Below are 22,477 nucleotides of genomic sequence, written 5' to 3'. Positions count from 1 at the left end.
CTGAGCAGTCCCTGCCGCTGCCACCACTGAGCAGTTGCCGCCGCCGCTGCCACCACTGAACCGGGACCGCGGACACTCACTGCACCGGCCTGCTGCACGGCTCACACGCCACGGCTGCTGCCGCCACCACGGACCCCACGGATCCTGCCACCGCGGACGCCACCGCGCCTGCAACCACGGCACCTGCAACCACGGACCCCGCTGCCACTGACCTGCCGCGCCTGCCAGCACAACCTGTGCCTCCTGTGACCCCGCTTCACCACCACTGCTGCCCCCCTCCGGTAAGAGAACACCGGAGTATAAGACGGACCCCATTTTTCTTTTTTTTACCTTTTTTATGTCTAAGTTTGGGGTGCGTCTTATATTCCGGTGCGTCTTATAAAGCGAAAAATACGGTAGTCATCATAGTCATCAACCCAAGTGAAGAATGCTCTCCTGGAAATCAGTGCTTCAGTATCAAAGTCTACCATAATGAGAAGACTTCATGAGAGCAAATCCAGAGGAAGGTGGAAACTATTCACCAGCCTTACAAATAGAAAAGCCAGATTAGATTTTGACAAAAAACATCTAGAGAACTTGCCCAGTTCTGGAAAAGCATCCTGTGGACAGATGAAACTAAGATCAACCTGTACCAGAATGATAGGAGGAAATAAGTCTGAAGAAGGCCTGCAACGGCTCCTCATCCAGAGCACAGCACATCCTCTGTAACACATAGTTGAGGCAGAGTGATGTCCGCACATGACTGACATTCAATGACCCTGGGTCACTAATGATTATTGACGATGTGACTGAAGACAGAAGCAGCCGGATGAATTCTGAAGTTGTATAGGGTTATACTTTAAGCTCAGATTCCACCAAATGCAGCAAGGTTGATTGGACGGTGCTTCACAAACAGATGGACAATGACCCAAAACATCCTGCAAAAGCAACACCGTAGTTTATAAGGTAAAGAAGTGGAATATTCAGCAATGGCCGAGTAAATCACCAGACCTCAACCCCATCGTGCTGCATTTCACATGATTCAGAGAAAGATGAGCAGGAATCCCTCATGTCTGTGTGTGCTGTGTGTGGGAGACATCATAGCAGCTAGTTCCCACTAGCTCAGAGACAACTAACAATTAGAGAGAGTCCGCTCAGGGGAAAACTACAGGATACAAGTGAAGTAAGGGCCAGAAAATGTTTTATTCCTCATGTATGCACATGTGACAGCTTATTCTGAACAGTCACCTGAAATGACAGGTATGGCTTAAAGATTACTCCCAACTCACCAAGTTATTACCTTGCTGATCAGTTGTGGTCTGACCGCTGGGACCACCATTGGTCCCAAGAGCAGGGCTATGAAATACCCAGTAGTAATGGAGCAGTTGACATTCTTCTGTTCCACTAATTTTATCTTCTATGTCTTCTTATCTATTTTACTTACCATGTTTCTCTTTTAGGTGTTGATGCACTCACCCGAAAAGTGCCAGTTGAAAACTGTAGATTCCATCGAGGATGCTATGGAGGCCATTTATGAATATGAGGAAAGTACAACCACAAATTTTAACGTTCTAGAAACGAAAAAAGATTTTGGAAATGAAGGTAATTTTAACTACTATTTTGATTTAGAGGAGATTTTTAGGCTAAAGGAGCTAACTTTTAGAGCCTTTAGGTCCCACCGATCACCAGAACTGGGGCCAGGAGTTCTCCTTCCTCTGTTGGCCTAGATAATGCATGGAACGGCAGCTAAGGAAGCCTATCTCTAGTGTATAGTACCGGAGATACCCTAATGTAGCCGAACACTGGTGCTACTCAATTCTCGCACGAGTAACTCACAAGTGTCACACCGGCCTGATGTGTATGGCCAACTTATGTCTCTATGTTCTCTGCACCCACAGAGATCGCCAGTTTACCCTTCTTTATTTCAAGACCTATTTTACTAAAGGGGTTTTCTGCTTTCAAAAAAACCCTGTTCCCCAGTTGCAGTTTGTTTAAAATAAATAAATGTGCTTTACTCACCCTCCCTGGGTCCAACGCTGAGTCTTCGCCTCTGCGCCTGGTGTCTGTTATTGTTTGCAGCATTGACGGCACTGCGGACAAACACGGAGTTCAGCCGCTCTGCCCAAATTGATTAGCAATTTTAAGCCACCGATTGGCTTCAGGAGAAGGGGGTGGAGACTGTGCTGGACCCGAGGAGGGTGAGTAAAGCACAGTTAGTTTTTGTTTGTTTGTTTTTTAAGCAAACTGCAATCAATAACAAGTTTTCCGAAACTTCTTTACTGAAGCTCCTTAAAGATCATGAAAATATCAGTTTTCTCTGAAGCCTCATTGGGGGACACAGGACCATGGGTGCTGTGTCCCCCAATGATGGCTAAGAGAAAACGATTTTACGGTGAGTACACAAAAATCCGTTTTTCTCTGACGCCTCATTGGGGGACACAGCACCCATGGTCCTGTGTCCCCCAATGATGGCTAAGAGAAAACGATTTTACGGTGAGTACAAAAAATCCGTTTTTTCTTTATTCCCATTTTCTTTAGAACTTTGGCTTTTCTCTGACGCCTCATTGTTGGACACAGGACCATGGGTCTTATGCTGCCTATCCATAGGAGGACACTAAGTAGATGCAAAAGCATAGCTCCTCCTCTGCAGTAGGACCAGGCAGTCTCAGTTTTAGCTTAGTGTCTATAGGAGGCACTTCCTTTCAAGGTTTGTTATTTTTTGAGGGCGACGGTTTCCTTTTGGGACCGATCTCCCACTACCATCAACGGACGGGAACGTGAAGTGTTGCCTACACATACCCCCTCCCGCGACGCTGGATCCTGGGCTGGACTACGGGTTCCATAGACACCGATTTTCCAAAGGCCAGGGCAGAGGCACAATTCCTCAGCCCCTCTTTGCAGGCTCTGAGTTGAATATGGCACCGTTGTGACCGGATACAGCAAGCTGACTCTGCTATTGTCACTGCCTGGATTGCAGCAGTGTTTAAGGTGAGATCCCCCCTGACTGGTTTCCCAGACAAAAGGAGAAAAGGCTGTGCAGGAAAGGCTACCAGGGCTGAATATACAGTATTTATTATGAGAAAGTCCCTGGCTAATGCAAGGAAGAGAGCCCCAGGACTCCTGAACACACAGTGTTAACTTTTCCCTAGCTTGCTGGCTGGAGGAGGGGGGAAGTCCCTCCTGTTTGCAAACTCCTGCACAGATAATTTCCACAGGCAGGTGGGAGGGGGTGGCTAGAGAATCACAGAGCTCAGGGACTCACTGTTTATTATCTGCTCTGTTTATTTGATCTAGCAGAAAAGCCGGCTGATAACCACCAGTGGCAGAGGGAGGAAAACTATCAGAAGCTCCTTTCTTTGTCGCTCCTAATTGGGAGACCCAGACAATTGGGTGTATAGGCTATGCCTCCGGAGGCCGCACAAAGTATTACACTAAAAGTGTAAAGCCCCTCCCCTTCTGCCTATACACCCCCCGTGCTCCCACGGGCTGCTCAGTTTTTTTGCTTTGTGCGAAGGAGGCAGACATGCACGCACAGCTCCACAGATTGGTCAGCAGCAGCTGCTGACTATGTCGGATGGAAGAAAAGTGGGATCATATAGAGCCCCCAGCATGCTCCCTTCTCACCCCACTTTTGTCGGCGGTGTGGTTAAGGTTGAGGTATCCATTGCGGGTACGGAGGCTGGAGCCCACATGCTGTTTTCCTTCCCCATCCCCCTCAGGGCTCTGGGTGAAGTGGGATCCTATCGGTCTCCAGGCACAGGAGACCGTGCTTCATCCACAACTCCTGTGGAGCCTGCTGGATAGGAGCCGGGTACCGTTCAGGGACATGGCCCTGCTACGTGGAGGTACTCTGTATCCCTGTGGGGACCGTGCACAGCAACACTTCAGCTTTGCTGGGTGTGCTAGTGCACCGGGGACCGCGGCGCTGACCGGGTTAAAAGGTGCCATTACACACTCAGCGTTGCTGAGTGTGTTTATGTATAGGGACTGCCGCGCTGACCGCCGCTGCCACGGAACACTGCGGCGCGGCTGGGACTTGTAGTGCGCCGGGGACTTCCGCGCTGGCCGCGCTTATACGGCGGCCGCGCTTATTACTCGAGTCCCCGGCTTGTTTCGGCCTAGTCTCTTTTCCTCCCGCCCTCAGCCCTGACAGGCAGGGGAAGGGCGGGAGGCTGCACAGAACGAGCAGCACTGAGGGCTGGAGCATGCTTTGCATACTCCACCCCTCTCACTGTGCACAGTGCTGCTCCAGTTCCCGCACTTTCTGGGCCACGCCCACGACTCCCTCCTCTCCTCAGGACGCCGGCAGCCATTCCTGTCAGCTCCTCGGACGCAGCAGAGGGGGACAAAGTCTGGGAGACCCAGGCAGGGACTTTGGTGGCCTCACAACCGCTTTAAGTGGGTGGTAAGCAGCACCTGTGGTGCTAGCCCCATTGTGCAGTAGTGTGACTATACAGTATATGTTTATGATACTTTACACTGTATGGTGCACAGTTGATTTCTGGCTATATACCCTATTGTGTTGCTCAGGGAAGATAATAGCATGGCGCCCACAAAAGGCAGGGGTGCCAAAACACAGGCTTATTATGCTGCCTGCGCCGCATGTACGACCCCGCTACCGGCAGGTTCCACTGACCCTCATTGTGTACAGTGCTCGGACCCTGTGACACTTACTCAGCCAGAGCCTCTGCTAAGAGGGGCCCAGGGGGAGCCACCTGCTGACAATGTCCAGGTGACGGGGACAGAGTTTGCAAAACTCTCTGAGACTATGGCTAAGATACTAGAAGCCTTGCAGTCCAGGCAGATATCTCAGCACATGGACTCTGTTGAATCTTTGTTCCCTGGCCCCCCTCAGTTGGACCAACAATGTCCTCCCGGGGTATCTCATAGATCCCAGGCTGAGGGTTCTGACACAGACCCCAGCCCCAGACCGACTAAGCGAGCTCGCTTAGATTTTCCCTCGACATCATCATATTGTTCAGGGTCTCAGCGAGGGGAATCTCGGGTTGATGAAGCGGAAACAGTTGATCAGGATTCTGATCCTGAGGGCGCTCTCAATCTTAATACTCCAGACGGGGACGCCATAGTGAACGATCTTATTGCGTCCATCAATCAAATGCTGGATATTTCTCCCTCAGCTCCTCCGGCAGAGGAGTCGGCTTCTCAGCAGGAGAAATTCCGTTTCAGGTTCCCCAAGCGTACACCGAGTATGTTTCTGGACCACTCTGATTTCAGAGAGGCAGTCCAGAATCACCATGCTTGTCCAGATAAGCGTTTTTCTAAGCGTCTTAAGGATACACGTTATCCTTTTCCCCCTGACGTGGTTAAAAGTTGGACTCAGTGTCCCAAAGTGGATCCTCCAATCTCCAGACTGGCGGCTAGATCCATACTTGCAGTGGAAGATGGTGCTTCACTCAAAGATGCCACTGACAGGCAGATGGAGCTCTGGTTGAAATCCATCTATGAAGCTAACGGCGCTTCTTTTGCCCCAGCATTCGCAGCTGTATGGGCGCTACAAGCTATCTCAGCAGGTCAAGCGCAAATTGAAGCAGCCACATGCACGTCCGCGCCACAAGTGGCGTCCATTACCACTCAGACCTCGGCATTTGCGTCTTACGCTATTAATGCTGTCCTGGACTCTGCGAGCCGGACGGCGGTTGCAGCCGCCAATTCGGTGGTACTCCGCAGGGCCTTGTGGCTACGGGAATGGAAGGCAGATTCTGCTTCCAAAAAGCGCTTAACCAGTTTGCCAATTTCTGGCGACAGATTGTTTGGCGAGCGTTTGGATGAAATCATCAAACAATCCAAGGGAAAGGATACATCCTTAACCCAGCCCAAACCGAACATACCCCAACAGAGGAGAGGGCAGTCGAGGTTTCGGTCCTTTCGGGGCGCGGGCAAGTCTCAATTCTCCTCGTCCAAAAGGCCTCAGAAAAATCAGAGGAACTCCGACTCATGGCGGTCTAACTCACGTCCTAAAAAGACCGCCGGAGGTGCCGCTACCAAGGCGGCCTCCTCATGACTTGCGGCCACTTCACACCGCATCCTCGGTCGGTGGCAGACTCTCCCGCTTTTGCGACATCTGGCTGCCACAGGTACAAGACCGTTGGGTGAGAGACATTCTGTCTCACGGTTACAGGATAGAGTTCAGCTCTCGTCCTCCGACTCGATTCTTCAAAACATCTCCGCCTCCCGAGCGAGCCGATGCTCTTCTGCAGGCGGTAGGCACTCTAAAGGCGGAAGGAGTGGTGGTCCCTGTGCCTCTTCAGCAACAGGGTCACGGTTTTTACTCCAACCTGTTTGTGGTTCCAAAGAAAGACGGGTCTTTCCGTCCTGTCCTGGACCTGAAACTGCTCAACAAACACGTAAAGACCAGGCGGTTCCGGATGGAATCCCTCCGCTCCGTCATCGCCTCAATGTCCCAAGGAGATTTCCTCGCATCGATCGATATCAAAGATGCTTATCTCCACGTACCGATTGCTGCAGAGCATCAGCGCTTCCTGCGCTTCGCCGTAGGACACGAACACCTTCAGTTCGTGGCACTGCCGTTCGGACTGGCGACAGCCCCACGGGTTTTCACCAAGGTCATGGCTTCAGTAGTAGCGGTACTCCACTCTCGGGGTCACTCAGTGATCCCGTACTTGGACGATCTGCTGGTCAAGGCACCCTCTCAAGAGGCATGCCAACACAGCCTCAACGCCACTCTAGAAACTCTCCAGAGTTTCGGGTGGATTATCAACTTTCCAAAGTCAAATCTGACACCGGCCCAATCGCTAACATATCTTGGCATGGAGTTTCATACTCTAGCAGCGATAGTGAAGCTCCCGTTGAACAAACAGCGTTCACTACAGACAGGAGTGCAATCTCTCCTGCAGGGCCAGTCGCACTCCCTGAGGCGCCTCATGCACTTCCTAGGGAAGATGGTAGCAGCAATGGAGGCAGTTCCTTTTGCGCAGTTTCATCTGCGTCCTCTTCAATGGGACATCCTACGCAAATGGGACAGGAATCCGACGTCCCTCGACAGAAACGTCTCTCTATCTCAGGCAACCAAAGCTTCTCTTCGGTGGTGGCTTCTTCCCACTTCACTATCGAAGGGGAAATCCTTTCTACCCCCATCCTGGGCGGTGGTCACGACGGACGCGAGTCTGTCAGGGTGGGGAGCAGTTTTTCTCCACCACAGGGCCCAGGGTACGTGGACTCAGCAAGAGTCCTCACTCCAGATCAATGTCCTGGAGATCAGGGCAGTGTATCTGGCCCTGAAGGCGTTCCAGCAGTGGCTGGAAGGCAAGCAGATCCGAATTCAATCGGAAAACTCCACAGCGGTGGCTTACATCAACCACCAAGGCGGGACACGCAGTCGGCAAGCCTTCCAGGAAGTCCGACGGATTTTGATGTGGGTGGAAGCCACGGCCTCCACCATCTCCGCAGTTCACATCCCGGGCGTGGAAAACTGGGAAGCAGACTTTCTCAGTCGCCAGGGCATGGACGCAGGCGAATGGTCCCTTCACCCGGACGTGTTTCAGGAGATCTGTTGCCGCTGGGGGATGCCGGACGTCGACCTAATGGCGTCCCGGCACAACAACAAGGTCACGGCATTCATGGCGCGATCTCACGATCACAGAGCTCTGGCGGCAGACGCCTTAGTTCAGGATTGGTCCCAGTTTCAACTCCCTTATGTGTTTCCTCCTCTGGCACTGTTGCCCAGAGTGTTACGCAAGATCAGGGCCGACTGGCGCCGCGCCATCCTCGTCGCTCCAGACTGGCCGAGGAGGTCGTGGTACCCGGATCTGTGGCATCTCACGGTCGGCCAACCGTGGGCACTACCAGACCGACCAGACTTACTATCTCAAGGGCCGTTTTTCCATCTGAATTCTGCGGCCCTGAACCTGACTGTGTGGCCATTGAGTCCTGGATCTTAGCGTCCTCAGGATTATCTCAGGAGGTCATTGCCACTATGAGACAGGCTAGGAAACCAACGTCCGCCAGGATCTACGACAGGACGTGGAAAATATTCCTGTCATGGTGCTCTGCTGGGAGTTTTTCTCCCTGGCCTTTTGCCTTGCCCACTTTCCTGTCTTTTCTTCAGTCCGGATTAGAAAAGGGTTTGTCACTCGGCTCCCTTAAGGGACAAGTCTCTGCGCTCTCTGTGTTTTTTCAGAAGCGCCTGGCCAGGCTTCCACAGGTACGCACGTTCCTGCAGGGGGTTTGTCACATCGTTCCTCCTTACAAACGTCCGTTGGAACCCTGGGATCTGAACAGGGTGCTGCTGGTTCTTCAGAAACCACCGTTTGAGCCAATGAAAGATATTTCTCTCGCACGCCTTTCACAGAAAGTGGTTTTCCTAGTAGCAATCACTTCACTTCGGAGAGTGTCGGAGCTCGCAGCTCTGTCATGCAAAGCCCCCTTCCTGGTGTTTCACCAGGACAAGGTGGTTCTGCGTCCGGTTCCGGAATTTCTCCCTAAAGTGGTATCCCCCTTTCATCTGAATCAGGATATCTCCTTACCCTCTTTTTGTCCTCATCCAGTTCACCAATGTGAAAAGGATTTGCACTTGTTAGATCTGGTGAGAGCACTCAGGTACTACATTTCTCGTACGGCGCCGCTGCGCCGCTCGGATGCACTTTTTGTCCTTGTCGCTGGCCAGCGTAAAGGGTCACAGGCTTCCAAATCAACCCTGGCTCGGTGGATCAAGGAACCAATTCTCGAAGCTTACCGTTCTGCGGGGCTTCCGGTTCCCTCACGGCTGAAAGCCCATTCTACCAGAGCCGTGGGTGCGTCCTGGGCTTTGAGGCACCAGGCTACGGCTCAGCAGGTGTGTCAGGCGGCTACCTGGTCGAGCCTGCACACTTTCACGAAACACTATCAGGTGCATACCTATGCTTCGGCAGATGCCAGCCTAGGTAGGCGAGTCCTTCAGGCGGCGGTTAGCCACCTGTAGGCCGGAGCCGTTACGGCTCTATTATGAGGTATTATTTACCCACCCAGGGACTGCTTTTGGACGTCCCAATTGTCTGGGTCTCCCAATTAGGAGCGACAAAGAAGAAGGGAATTTTGTTTACTTACCGTAAATTCCTTTTCTTCTAGCTCCAATTGGGAGACCCAGCACCCGCCCCTGTTTTTTTGTGTACACATGTTGTTCATGTTGAATGGTTTCAGTTCTCCGTTATTCCTTCGGATTGAGCTTACTTTAATCAGTTTATAATTGTTTTTCCTCCTTCTTGCTTTTGCACCAAAACTGAGCAGCCCGTGGGAGCACGGGGGGTGTATAGGCAGAAGGGGAGGGGCTTTACACTTTTAGTGTAATACTTTGTGCGGCCTCCGGAGGCATAGCCTATACACCCAATTGTCTGGGTCTCCCAATTGGAGCTAGAAGAAAAGGAATTTACGGTAAGTAAACAAAATTCCCTTCTTCCCGCCGTTTTTTTTACTACCCACAGCGGGGGGGGCACACTGACTACTTCTTCGCGCTCTTTTAGCGCTAAGCCATGCCCCCCGCGGCCGCGATAAGCCCCGCCCCCTTCCCAGGAAAGCATGGGAAGATCTCCAGCTATCGGCTGATTCTGGTAAGGTGCTGCTCACTGTAGCTCTGCTGAGCATTGCTCCCCCTCCTAGCATACTCCTATCAGGAACATGCAGAATTCAAAAGACACTAAGAGGGCTAAGGCTCACATAGTCTATTATTCGGCCTGCACTGCCTGCCATGTTGAGCTACCACGTAAACACACCTCTTCTCTCTGTGAGTCCTGTGCCCCTATAGCCCTCCAAGACCCCCCTGCCACCACCGCCGCAACCGTCAGCCCAGAGCCTAGGGCTCCCAGCCCACCGGAATGGGCACAGTTTCTGTCCCAATCCATGGAAAAACTGTCACAGAACCTGGTGCTGGCTATGCAATGTTGTCCTCCACACCCTTCTGGGTCCCTGGACGGAACGCAGCCTTTGTATACCCCTATGGAGGATCCTTCTGAGGTAATCCGGGCACACGCTTCACCGGTTGCAGGGATCAGGAAAAGAGCACACGGCCGGGTGTCTCCAGCACTCTCTCATGGCCCCCATGGCTCTCCCTCGGGAGCACACAGGGCAGGCTCTACCACACGCTCCACGGCTTCTGAAGAGCCGGAGGAGGGAGAATGCTGTTTGTACCAGGAGGATTCCTTGGTTTCAGCCTCCCCAGATGATCAAACTGCAATAGACTCCCTTATAGCAGCAATCAACCAAACTCTGCATGTGGAGGATCCCCCATCCACTAGCACTGGCCATGCGGTCTCCTTTAAAAGGGCAAGGAAACCCCAAAAGGTTTTCGCTGATCACCCTGAGTTTCAGGATATACTCACAACGCAAAGGGAGAAGCCTGACAGGCTCTTCGGTAACCGAAAACTCATGGAGTCCCGGTAACCTTTTGCCTCACCTGCCCCTAAGGGCTGGGCCGATCCGCCCTCGGTTGACCCCCCGGTCTCCCGCCTTACCGCAAAGACGCTCCTGTCTTTACCCGATGGTTCCTCCATCAAGGACCCGACAGACAGACAGGTGGAGCACCTCGCCCGCTCTGCTTTTGAGGCTGCGGGTTCCTCCCTCTCGCCCTCCTTTGCCTCTGTGTGGGTCGCAAAGGCGATCTCGGTCTGGGCAGAATAACACTTCGCTTCAGGAATCCCAGTTCACTCATACCTTCACAGAGGTAACAGCTCAAATTGCCGCTGTGGCAGAGTACCTCATGCAGGCCTCCATGGACGCTGCTACCTGCGCAGCGTTTGCCGCCTCAAATACCATAGCCATCCGTAGAGCTCTCTGGCTCCAACAATGGCGAGCGGACTCTGCCTCCAAGAAGTCTCTCACGGACCTCGCCTTTTTTCCAGACCGATTGTTTGGCGAACGTCTGGACAAGCTCATTTCTGACGCCACTGGAGGAAAGAGTACCTCCCCCAGCTGAAGTCCAGGATGTCCTTCACCAGACGTCCACAGTCCTCGTTCCGCTCCTTTCGGAACTCATTTGGTTGGTCGACACCCCGTGCTGTCCACGCCACCAGCCGCGGACTACGCAGGGACCGACCTTCTCAGCTCTCCTCGAAACCTACTTCGTCATGGCAGCCTAGACCGAAACAGTCCAGGACTAGGGAGACTCGTCCACGACGTTTTCCCCCCTCATGACTTTTTCGGCGCCCCGGAAGACACACTCATTGTAGGAGGTTTACTGCGGCTCTTTCAACACATCTGGGCTGCCGCCACAGACGACAAATGGGTGCGAGACCTTGTGTCTTCCAGTTACCGCATAGAATTTCGGACCTGACCCCCGAGTCGTTTCTAACAGCAGGAGTGATAATACCTGTCCCAGACGACGAGAAGTTCGGGGGTTTTTATTCCAACCTCTTTGTGGTTCACAAAAAGGATGGGTCAGTTCGACCCATCCTGGACCTCAAACACCTAAACAAGCATGTGCACGTACGGAGATTCAGAATGGAGTCCCTAAGGTCCATTAATGCATCCATGGTCGAAGGGGAATTCCTCGCATCCATAGACATCAAGGACGCGTACCTTCACATACCCATCGCCCCAGATCACCAAAAGTTCCTCCGCTTTGCAATTCAGGACTCCCACTTTTAATTCGTAGCTCTACCCTTTGGCCTTGCCACCGCACCAAGGGTCTTCACCAAAGTCATGGCGGCCGCCAAGAGCGTCCTTCACGCAAGGGGAGTGGTCATTCTCCCTTACTTGGACGACCTCCTCATCAAGGCCCTCTCCTTCGACGACTGCTCAACCAGCGTACAAATCACTGTGGACACCCTATCCCGCTTAGGGTGGCTAGTGAATCTGGACAAATCATCCCTGGCCCCATCACGATCCATCACCTTCCTGGGCATGTCCCTGGACACCCGTCGGGGCTTGATCCTTCTCCCTCAGGACAAGGCGATCGTTCTTCAACGAGCGGTACGCTGCCTTCTACATCCTCCGTCTCGCTCCATTCGATTCAGCATGAAAGTGCTCGGCAGGATGGTGGCGGCTATGGAAGCAGTACCCTTTGCTCAACTGCACCTCCGCCCACTGCAGCTAGCCCTTCTAGCAGCCTGGGACAAGAGCCCCTTCTCCCTGGACAGACATCTTCACCTGACGCCTTCAGTCAGGTACACACTCCGCTGGTGGCTTCGGTCCTCATCCCTATCGAAGGGGAGATCTTTTCTCCCAGTGAACTGGCTGGTCCTGACCACGGACGCCAGCCTCCTAGGCTGGGGAGCAGTGTACCGGCACCACACTGCTCAAGGACGTTGGACGCCCCAGGACTCTTCCCTACCCATAAACACCCTGGAACTCAGCGTGATCTTCCTCGCGCTCAGAGCGTTCTGCCCTCTGCTAGCGGGTCGTCAGATTCGAGTCCAATCGGACAATGAGACAGCTGTAGCCTGTATCAATCGGCAGGGGGGCACCCGCAGCAAAGCGGCTTATCTCGAGGCCCACAAGCTCCTCAGCTGGGCCGAATCGACGGGATCAGTGATATCAGCGGTACACATACCGGGGGTAGAGAACTGGGCAGCAGACTTTCTGAGTCGCCAAGGCCTGGCCGCCGGAGAATGGTCTCTCCACCCAGATGTGTTTCTACACATCTGCACTCGCTTGGGCACACCAGACGTGGACCTAATGGCCTCAAGGTTGAATGCAAAGGTGCCCGCGTTCATAGCCAGGTCACTCGACCCGTAGTCCATCGGCGCGGATGCTCTAGTCTGCTCCTGGCACCACTTCCGCCTGCCTTACATATTTCCACCTCTACCCCTGCTGCCGCGGGTGATCAGGAAGATCAAGGCAGAGGGAGTCCCGGTGATACTGATAGCACCGGACTGGCCCAGGCACGCCTGGTACGCCGAATTGGTACAAATGCTCACAGACGCACAGTGGCGCCTTCCAGACATCCCAGACTTGCTGACCCAAGGGCCCATTTCCCATCAGAACTCCAGAGCCCTGAAGCTGACGGCATGGCCATTGAGACCTGGGTATTAACAAGAGCGTGATTTTCCCCCGCGGTTATTTCCACAATGATCAGCGCCCGAAAGCCTGCTTCAATCCGCATTTACCCCCGTACGTGGAAAATCTTCCTTTCATGGTGCAGAGAAACTAACGTCCAGCCTATGCCTCTGGCCATCCCCAGAATTCTCGACTTTCTGCAGTCTGGCTTGCAAGCGGGGTTGGCTCTCAGTTCCCTTAAAGGCCAGGTCTCAGCGCTCTCAATCTTCTACCAATGTCGCCTGGCTCAAAAACCGCAAGTCAAGACCTTCCTCCAGGGCGTTTCCCATCTAGTTCCCACGTACAAACGGCCGCTGGACCCATGGGACCTCAACTTCGTTCTGGATGGTCTCCAGAGGTCTCCCTTTGAACCCCTCAAGGAATCCTCCCTTGCTCTTCTGTCCTGGAAGGTAACATTCCTGGTGGCAATTACGTCCATCAGACGGGTTTCGGAGCTAGCAGCACTCTCTTGCCGTGAGCCTTTCCTGATCTTTCTCGAGGACAAGGTGGTTCTGCGCCCCCTTCCGGATTTCCTTCCAAAGGTTCTTACCCCGTTTCATTTGAACGAGGACATTGTTCTGCCTTCCTTTTGTCTACACCCAGTTCATAGGGTGGAAAGGTCTCTGCATTCGTTAGACCTCGTCAGAGCTCTCAGATATTACATATCCAGGACAGCCCCCTTTAGGAAAACGGACTCTTTGTTCGTCATTCCTGAGGGGCCTAAGAAGGGACAGGCAGCCTCAAAGGCGACTCTGGCTCGCTGGATTCGCTCTGCGATCCAGGAAGTCAACCGCCTGCAACTCAAGCCCATTCCTAGTGGGCTGCGGGCTCATTCCACGTGAGCAGTTGGCGCTTCGTGGGCCATTCGGCATCAGGCTTCAGTGGAACAGGTGTGTAAGGCTGTGACCTGGTCTAGCCTACATACGTTTTCAAAGCATTACAGAGTCCATACCCAGGTTTCAACTGAGGCAAATCGGGGTAGGAAAATTCTGCAAACGGCAGTAGAGCACCTCTCTCAGTAGGCGCTCCAGGCTGTCTGGGACTGGTTCCTAGTCCTTGGGTTGTGTTGTCTTCTTTTATGTTTCCCACCCATGGACTGCTTTAGGACGTCCCATGGTCCTGTGTCCCCCAATGAGGCGTCAGAGAAAAACGGATTTTTGTGTACTCACTGTAAAATCGTTTTCTCTTAGCCATCATTGGGGGACACAGCACCCACCCTGTGCCCTGCGGGGCCTTGGTTCTCTCAGTACCTTATTTGGTTTTGGCTCTTCTTTTCTCATGTTCCTCTGTTGAGAAGTTTTTTACTGCTTTTTTCTCCTACTGCTTGTGTACTAAAACTGAGGTTGCCTCGCCCGGCCAGGGGGTGTATACTGCAGAAGAGGAGCTATGCTTTTGCATCTACTTAGTGTCCTCCTATGGATAGGCAGCATAACACATAACATAACATCGTCCTGTGTCCCCCAATGATGGCTAAGAGAAAACGATTTTACGGTGAGTACACAAAAATCCTTTTTTTTTTTTTACTGATTGGCTAATGCACTCTACAGTATATTGTATGATAGTTTAGAATGATAAATAATGTAATAGGAATACAAGGTAATTTTTTTTTTTAAATTTGATATTTTTAAAGCATTTATGCCGACGTCGAAGGTTACCGTACATTGGGAAGGACCGGTGGTTAATGACGTTTCGTTACATGAGTTTTCAGGAGTTCCTTTCATAATTGTTGGAAGAAAGGTATTAGGTTGCCATCATGGCAGGGATAGAGCAGTAGCCCAGAAAAGGAAATATGCAGAGGCTATACTTCAGAAAGAGGTAAAATCTTTTAATTCTAAATAATTTATTGAAAGAATTTGAACACTTGTATTATTAATGGTGCGTCTGTTCTTACAGAATGGTCCTAGTACATACATACTAAGAAATAAAGCACATTTGTAAATGGTTGTGGTTAAAATGAATGAGTTTTCTGCTTTTGTAACATATATGCTATTTTATGGTTTAAACTAGACAAGCATTGCTGTTGATTTTATAATTAGAGCATGTAAGGATTGTTTATCATAGAGATAAATGTCAGGGAATTTTGAGTTCAGATTATTTTAAATTCTGTCCAGTATAACTAAAAATCACTTTGTTTGGGGATTTGTCTTGATTTCTGTCCCAAAAAGTTGTATATAAGTTTCTTTCAATCCTCTGATTTTCCTCGGTCTATTTTCTTCCATTGATATCAGAACGTAATAATTTGGAGTACAGATGATGGCAGTGATGAGTCATCTCAGCATTTGTCTTATCCTCCAACTGTTGTGCTTAACAGACCAATCTCTTGCAACTGGTTATCCCCAGAATTAGTGAGACAAGTACTGAGCTGACCCATCACTGCCATCATCTGTACTTCAAATGAGTACGTTCAGTCTCCAGCTGCATTGATATAGGCATGTACAGATGATGGTAGTGATGGATCAGCACCTGTCTCCTCCTATATGTTTTGCTTATTGGGACAATATCCTGCCACAGAGAAAAACGAAGCGTGTTGGCTCACCTTCCGAATGTAGAATCCGGTTCTAAATCCGCTGCTCGGATGCCTCAGCAAAGCAGAAGTTTCACACAACAAAGCAAAAGATTCCAGCGCTGGAAAGACCAGACCAAATAGACATGTCTCATAAAATTTCAGATTTGTTTGTATTATTAAAATGTGCCAAATGGTCAGACAGATAAACCAACATATGGGAGGGAAGAATCCTACCGACGCGTTTTGGTCTACGCCTGAATCATGGTCATCTGGGAGAAAAAGAAGCCACTCAACGCGTTTTGGTCATCTGGGAGAATAGAAACCGACTGCGTATTAATGGTCATGATTAAGGCCTAGGCCAAAAGGCGTTGGTCGGTTTCTCCCCCCCTCCCATATTTTAGTTTATCTGTCTATTTAGCATATTTTAATTATACAAATAAATGTGAAATTTTATCAGAAACGTCTACTCGATCCGGTTCTTTTAGAGTTGGAATCTTTTGCTTCATTGTGTGAATCTCCTGCAGCAGCGTAATCCCAGCGTTAGTGAGACACAATTGCCTTTTCTACTGCAAGCATCTGTACGCCAAATAAGTACGTTCTGTCTTCAGCTGCATTGATATTGGCATGTACAGATGATGGCAGTGGTGGATCAGCACCTGTCTCCTCCTATATGTTCTGCTTATCAGGTCAATCTCCTGCAGCAGTGTAATTTCAGAGTTAATGAGACACAGTTGTCTTTTTCCACTGCCAGCATCTGTACTCCAAAAAAGTACGTTCTGTCTTCAGCTGCATTGATATTGGCACATACAGATTATGGCAGTGGTGGATCAGCACCTGTCTCCTCCTATATGTTCTGTTTATCAGGACAATCTCCTGCAGCAGCATAATCCCAGAGTTAGTGAGACATAGTTGTCTTTTCCACTGCAAGCATCTGTACTCCAAATGACTACATTTTGATATTAATGCAACTGAAGACAGGAAAAACAGATGGGAGGGAAAAGGATCAATCATGGGTATATACTATGTATGGCAAGGGACAAGTACTGACACTTGACAGCTCCAAAGAATACCTTACACTAGCGTGAAACTTTTGACAGGTTTCCTTTTAAACGCCAGGAATAAATGTATTTTCTTTGTCGCTCCATTGGGAGACCCAGACAATTGGGTGTATAGCTTCTGCCTCCGGAGGCCACACAAAGTATTACACTTTAAAAAGTGTAACCCCTCCCCTCTGCCTATACACCCTCCCGTGGATCACGGGCTCCTCAGTTTTATGCTTTGTGTGGAAGGAGGCACACATCCACTCATGCATTCTCAACTTAGTTATGTCGGTTGGAAGAAAAGAGGGCCCCCACGGGGCCCCCGGCATGTTTCCCTTCTCACCCCCCACGTCGGCGGTGTTGTTAAGGTTGAAGTACTCATTGCGGGTACAGAGGCTGGAGCCACATGCCGTCTCCTTCACCATCCCTTAAGCGGCTCTGGGAGAAGTGGGATCCTAAGCGGTCATCCATTTACTGGGACCGTGCTCCATCCGCAGCCCCTGTGGGAACCTGACGGACCAGAGCCTCTTCAACCTCAGGGACCGGGCCCTGCAACTCAAAGGTACTCTGTGTCCCCATAGGGGACTGTGCAGGGAGCGCACCTTCTTCCCGGAAGCCGCGGCGGCTGCTGAATTCAGGAGGCCGGTGGACTTCCGCGCCGACCGTGCCTGCTTGTCGGGCGCGGTCTCAAATTTAGTCCCCGGCTTCATCGCGGCCTAGTCGCAATAATTCCGCCCCCGGGTCTGCCTGTCAGGGGTAAGGGCGGGATTACCGACCTGACGTCGGATGTGAGGGCTGGAGCATCCTTCATGTTTCCTCCCCCCTCACTGATCACTGTGGGGACCCCAGATTCCCGCACTTTTGCTGGCGCCGCCCACGGCTCCACTCCTCCCCTGAGAGCTCCGGCAGCCATTTTTTGGCATTCTGCCGATGGAGGATTCTCAGTGAACAGCTCTGCAGCTCCGGGGGATCCAAGGCAGGGAATCTGGAGGACACACTCCGCTCGTTAGCGGTCGGTAAGCCACACCGGTCACCCGGTGCTGGTCCCCCTAGGGTGCCGGATTAGATACGTATATATCTATATCTATCTGTTCGGTGGGCTGTATACCCCTTTTCCCATATACCCTCAGTGATCACTCTCCTAGGAGACAACAGCATGTCGTCCACAAGGAACAAAGCTGCTAAGGCACAGGGTTTTTTTGCGGCCTGTACCTCTTGTGGGGCTATGTTACCTGCGGGTTCCACCTACCCTCACTGTGAGCAATGCTCGACCCCTGTTTCGCTTGCTCAGCCGGAGCCTCGAACACTGGTGGGCCCCTCGGCTCATGTAGACCCCCCTGCTCCCCCTGACCAGGCTGCAGGGACAGAGTTCGCCTCTTTTGCTGAGAAACTCTGAGTCAGTTTCTCAATCCATTGCACAGTCTATGGACAAATGGTCTTCTAAGCTGCTAGAGGCTTTGCAGTCCAGACCGGACCCTTCACAGGCCCCGGCCCCTGTTGGCTCGTCGCCTCCAGGCCCCTCTCGGTCCGCGCCACAGCGCGCTCATAGGTTGGCCCCTCGGTCTCAGGCGGAGGACTCCTGCCCGGACCGCAGCCCCCGACCGGCTAAGCGGTCTCGCTGGGACTCTTCCCCGACTTCCTCTCGCTGCTCGGGATCCCAGCTTGAGGACTCTCTGGAGGACGAGGCGGATGTCGCAGCTCAGGGCTCTGACCCTGACGTCGCCCTTAACCTGGATACACCTGAGGGGGACGCCTTAGTAAATGATCTTATCTCGTCCATCAACCAGGTGTTAGATCTCTCTCCCCCGCCTCCTCCTGTAGAGGAGTCGGCGTCTCAGCAGGAGAATCACCAGTTTCGGTTCCCCAAACGTACATGCAATACGTTTTTCGATCACTCTAACTTCAGGGACGCTGTCCAGAAGCCCAGAGCGGTCCCGGACAAGCGCTTTACTAAGCGCCTCACTGACACGCGTTACCCCTTTCCACCTGAAGTCGTTAAGGGTTGGGCTCACTGTCCCAAGGTGGATCCTCCAGTCTCCAGATTAGCGGCTAGATCCGTGGTGTCGGTTGCAGATGGCTCATCGCTAAAAGATGCCACTGACAGACAGATTGAGCTCCTGGTGAAGTCCATCTATGAGGCCACGGGCGCGTCTTTTGCCCCGGCCTTTGCAGCCGTGTGGGCACTCCAAGCTATCTCGGCTTGTCTGACTGAGATTAATGCTGTCACACGTAATTCTGCTCCGCAAGTTGCGTCTTTGACCTCTCAGGCGTCAGCCTTTTCATCCTACGCCATGAACGCCGTCCTGGACTCTGCTAGCCGTACGGCTGTAGCATCCGCTAACTCGGTGGCAGTCCGCAGGGCCATGTGGCTGCGCGAATGGAAGGCAGATTCGGCTTCCAAGAGGTTCTTAACTGGTTTGCCGTTTTCTGGCGACCGTTTGTTTGGCGAACGATTGGATGAGATTATTAAGGAATCCAAAGGAAAGGATTCCTCCTTACCTCAGGCCAAACCTAAGAGACCTCAACAGAGAAAGGTTCAATCGAGATTTCGGTCCTTTCGTCCCTCCGCCAAGTCTCAATCCTCTTCGTCCAACAGGCCGGAGAAAGGCCAGAGGAACTCCTATGCGTGGCGATCCAAGTCTCGCCCACAAAAGGCCGCAGGAGGCACTGCCTCCAAGACGGCTTCCTCCTGACTCTCGGCCTCCCCTGACCGCATCCTCGGTCGGTGGCAGGCTCTCCCGCTTTGGAGACGCCTGGTGGCCACATGTTCAAGACCGATGGGTGAGAGACATTCTGTCTCATGGTTACAGGATAGAGTTCAGCTCTCGTCCTGCGGCTCGCTTCTTCAGAACCTCTCCGCCCCCCGCTCAGGCCGACGCACTTTTTCAGGCAGTAGCCGCTCTAAAGATGGAAGGAGTTGTTATCCCCGTTCCCCTTCAGGAACGTGGTCGCGGATTTTACTCCAACTTGTTCGTGGTGCCAAAAAAGGACGGGTCATTCCGTCCTGTTCTGGACCTCAAGCTGCTCAACAGACATGTGAGAACCAGACAGTTCCGGATGGAATCTCTCCGCTCGGTCATCGCCTCGATGTCACAAGGAGACTTCCTAGCATCGATCGACATCAAGGATGCTTATCTCCATGTACCGATCGCACCCGAGCATCAACGTTTCCTGCGTTTCGCCATCGGGGACGAACACCTCCAATTCGTGGCATTGCCTTTCGGCTTGGCGACAGCACCACGGGTTTTCACCAAACTCATGGCATCCTTTGTGGCAGTCCTGCATTCTCAGGGCCACTCGGTGATTCCCTACTTGGACGATCTCCTAGTCAGGGCCCCGTCTCGGGTGGCGTGTCAACAAAGTCTATCTGTCGCTCTGGCGACTCTCCAGCGGTTCGGGTGGATAATCAACTTCCCGAAATCCAAGTTGACACCGACCCAATCACTGACGTACCTTGGGATGGAGTTTCATACCCAGCAAGCGTTAGTCAAGCTTCCGAGAGACAAACAGCTTTCTCTGCAGGCGGGGGTGCAATCCCTTCTTCGGAGTCACTCACACCCCTTAAGGCGCCTCATGCACTTCCTGGGGAAGATGGTGGCAGCTATAGAGGCAGTCCCGTTCGCGCAATTCCATCTTCGGCCACTCCAATGGGACATTCTCCGCAAATGGGACAGGAGTTCGGCTTCCCTCGACAGGAACGTCTCTCTTTCCCTTGCAACCAAGACGTCACTTCAGTGGTGGCTCCTTCCCAACTCTCTGTCGCAGGGAAAATCCTTCCTACCCCCAACCTGGGCTGTAGTCACCACGGACGCGAGCCTGTCAGGGTGGGGAGCGGTTTTTCTCCACCACAGGGCTCAGGGAACCTGGACTCCGATAGAGTCATCCCTTCAGATCAATATTCTGGAAATAAGGGCAGTGTATCTAGCCCTATTGGCTTTTCATCGGTGGCTGGAGGGCAGGCAGATCCGTATCCAGTCGGACAACGCCACTGCCGTCGCATACATCAACCACCAAGGCGGCACTCGCAGTCGTCAAGCCTTCCAGGAAGTCCGACGGATTCTGCAGTGGGTGGAAGCCACAGCCTCCACCATCTCCGCAGTTCACATCCCGGGCGTAGAGAACTGGGAAGCAGATTTTCTCAGTCGCCAGGGCATGGACGCGGGGGAATGGTCTCTGCACCCAGACGTGTTTCGAGAGATCTGTCGCCGCTGGGGAACGCCGGACGTCGATCTCATGGCGTCACGGCACAACAACAAAGTCCCGGCATTCATGGCATGGTCTCAGGATCACAGAGCTCTGGCGGCGGACGCGTTCGTTCAGGATTGGTCGCAGTTTCGACTGCCTTATGTGTTTCCTCCTCTGGCGATGCTGCCCAGAGTGTTACGCAAGATCAGGTCCGACTGCCGTCGCGCCATTCTCGTCACTCCAGACTGGCCAAGGCGGTCGTGGTACCCGGATCTGTGGCATCTCACGGTGGGTCAACCGTGGGCGCTTCCAGACCGCCCAGACTTGCTGTCACAAGGCCCGTTTTTCCATCTGAATTCTGTGGCCCTCAACCTGACTGTGTGGCCATTGAGTCCTGGCTCCTAGCGTCTTCAGGGTTATCTCAGGATGTCATTGCCACCATGAGACAGGCCAGGAAGCCTACGTCCGCCAAGATCTATTATAGGTCTTGGCAAATCTTCCTATCCTGGTGCGCTAATAACGGTTTTACTCCATGGCCGTTTGCCTTACCCACTTTTCTTTCATTCCTTCAATCCGGAATGGACAAGGGTTTGTCACTCGGCTCTCTCAAGGGCCAAGTATCGGCGCTCTCCGTGTTTTTTCAAAAGCGCCTAGCCAGGCTTCCGCAGGTCCGCACGTTCCTGCAGGGAGTTTGCCACATAGTCCCACCTTACAAGCGTCCGCTGGAACCCTGGGATCTTAACAGGGTGCTAACGGCTCTTCAGAAACCACCTTTCGAGCCGCTGCGGGATGTCTCTTTATCACGTCTTTCGCAGAAGGTGGCCTTCCTAGTGGCAGTCACATCACTTCGGAGAGTGTCTGAGCTAGCAGCGCTGTCATGCAAAGCCCCCTTCCTGGTGTTTCACCAGGATAAGGTGGTTCTGCGTCCGGTCCCGGAATTTCTCCCTAAGGTGGTATCCCCTTTTCATCTCAATCAGGATATCTCCTTGCCTTCATTTTGCCCTAATCCAATTCACCAGTGTGAAAAGGATTTGCAATCTTTGGATCTAGTGAGAGCACTCCGGTTCTACGTATCTCGCACGGCGCCCCTGCGTCGTTCAGATGTGCTCTTTGTCCTTGTCGCTGGCCAGCGTAAGGGCTCGCAGGCTTCCAAGTCAACCTTGGCTCGGTGGATCAAGGAACCGATTCTCGAGGCCTACCGTTCTTCTGGGCTTCCGCTTCCTTCAGGGCTGAAAGCCCATTCTACCAGAGCCGTAGGTGCGTCCTGGGCATTGCGGCACTGGGCGACGGCTCAGCAGGTGTGTCAGGCAGCTACGTGGTCTAGTCTGCACACTTTCACGAAACACTATCAAGTGCATACCTATGCTTCGGCAGACGCCAGTCTAGGTAGGCGAGTCCTTCAGGCGGCGGTTGCCCACCTGTAAGAGGGGGCCGTATTTCGGCTCTTTTTATTGAGGTATTCTTTTACCCACCCAGGGACTGCTCTTGGACGTCCCAATTGTCTGGGTCTCCCAATGGAGCAACAAAGAAGAAGGGAATTTTGTTTACTTACCGTAAATTCCTTTTCTTCTAGCGCCTATTGGGAGACCCAGCACCCGCCCCTGTGCCCTTCGGGCTGGTTGTTTTTTTGTGTACACATGTTGTTCATGTTGAATTGTTCTTTTGGTTCATGGTTTGCAGTTCTCCGAACATCCTTCGGATTGCATTTACCCTAGACCAATTTATAGGTTTTCTCCTTCCTGCTTTTGCACCAAAACTGAGGAGCCCGTGATCCACGGGAGGG

At 52.4% G+C, this 22,477-nt stretch overlaps 1 protein-coding gene across 6 annotated transcripts in view; it reads left to right on the top strand.

Annotated features, from left to right (window-relative positions):
* LOC142256862 (uncharacterized) overlaps positions 1–22,477 on the top strand; it is a 130,637-nt gene that overhangs the window by 11,411 nt on the left and 96,749 nt on the right. For all 6 annotated transcript variants that reach the window (XM_075328804.1, XM_075328802.1, XM_075328803.1 and 3 more), the window contains exons 3-4: positions 1,440–1,581; positions 14,594–14,778. In XM_075328804.1, coding sequence (XP_075184919.1) covers positions 1,440–1,581; positions 14,594–14,778 — 327 coding nt within the window. The remainder of the gene's footprint in view (positions 1–1,439; positions 1,582–14,593; positions 14,779–22,477) is intronic.

This window comes from Anomaloglossus baeobatrachus, chromosome 11 (genome assembly GCF_048569485.1).
Source record: "Anomaloglossus baeobatrachus isolate aAnoBae1 chromosome 11, aAnoBae1.hap1, whole genome shotgun sequence".
Lineage (NCBI taxonomy): Eukaryota > Metazoa > Chordata > Amphibia > Anura > Aromobatidae > Anomaloglossus > Anomaloglossus baeobatrachus.
The sequence above is the reverse complement of the archived record's forward strand: the minus strand, read 5'-3'. Positions and strand labels throughout refer to the sequence as shown.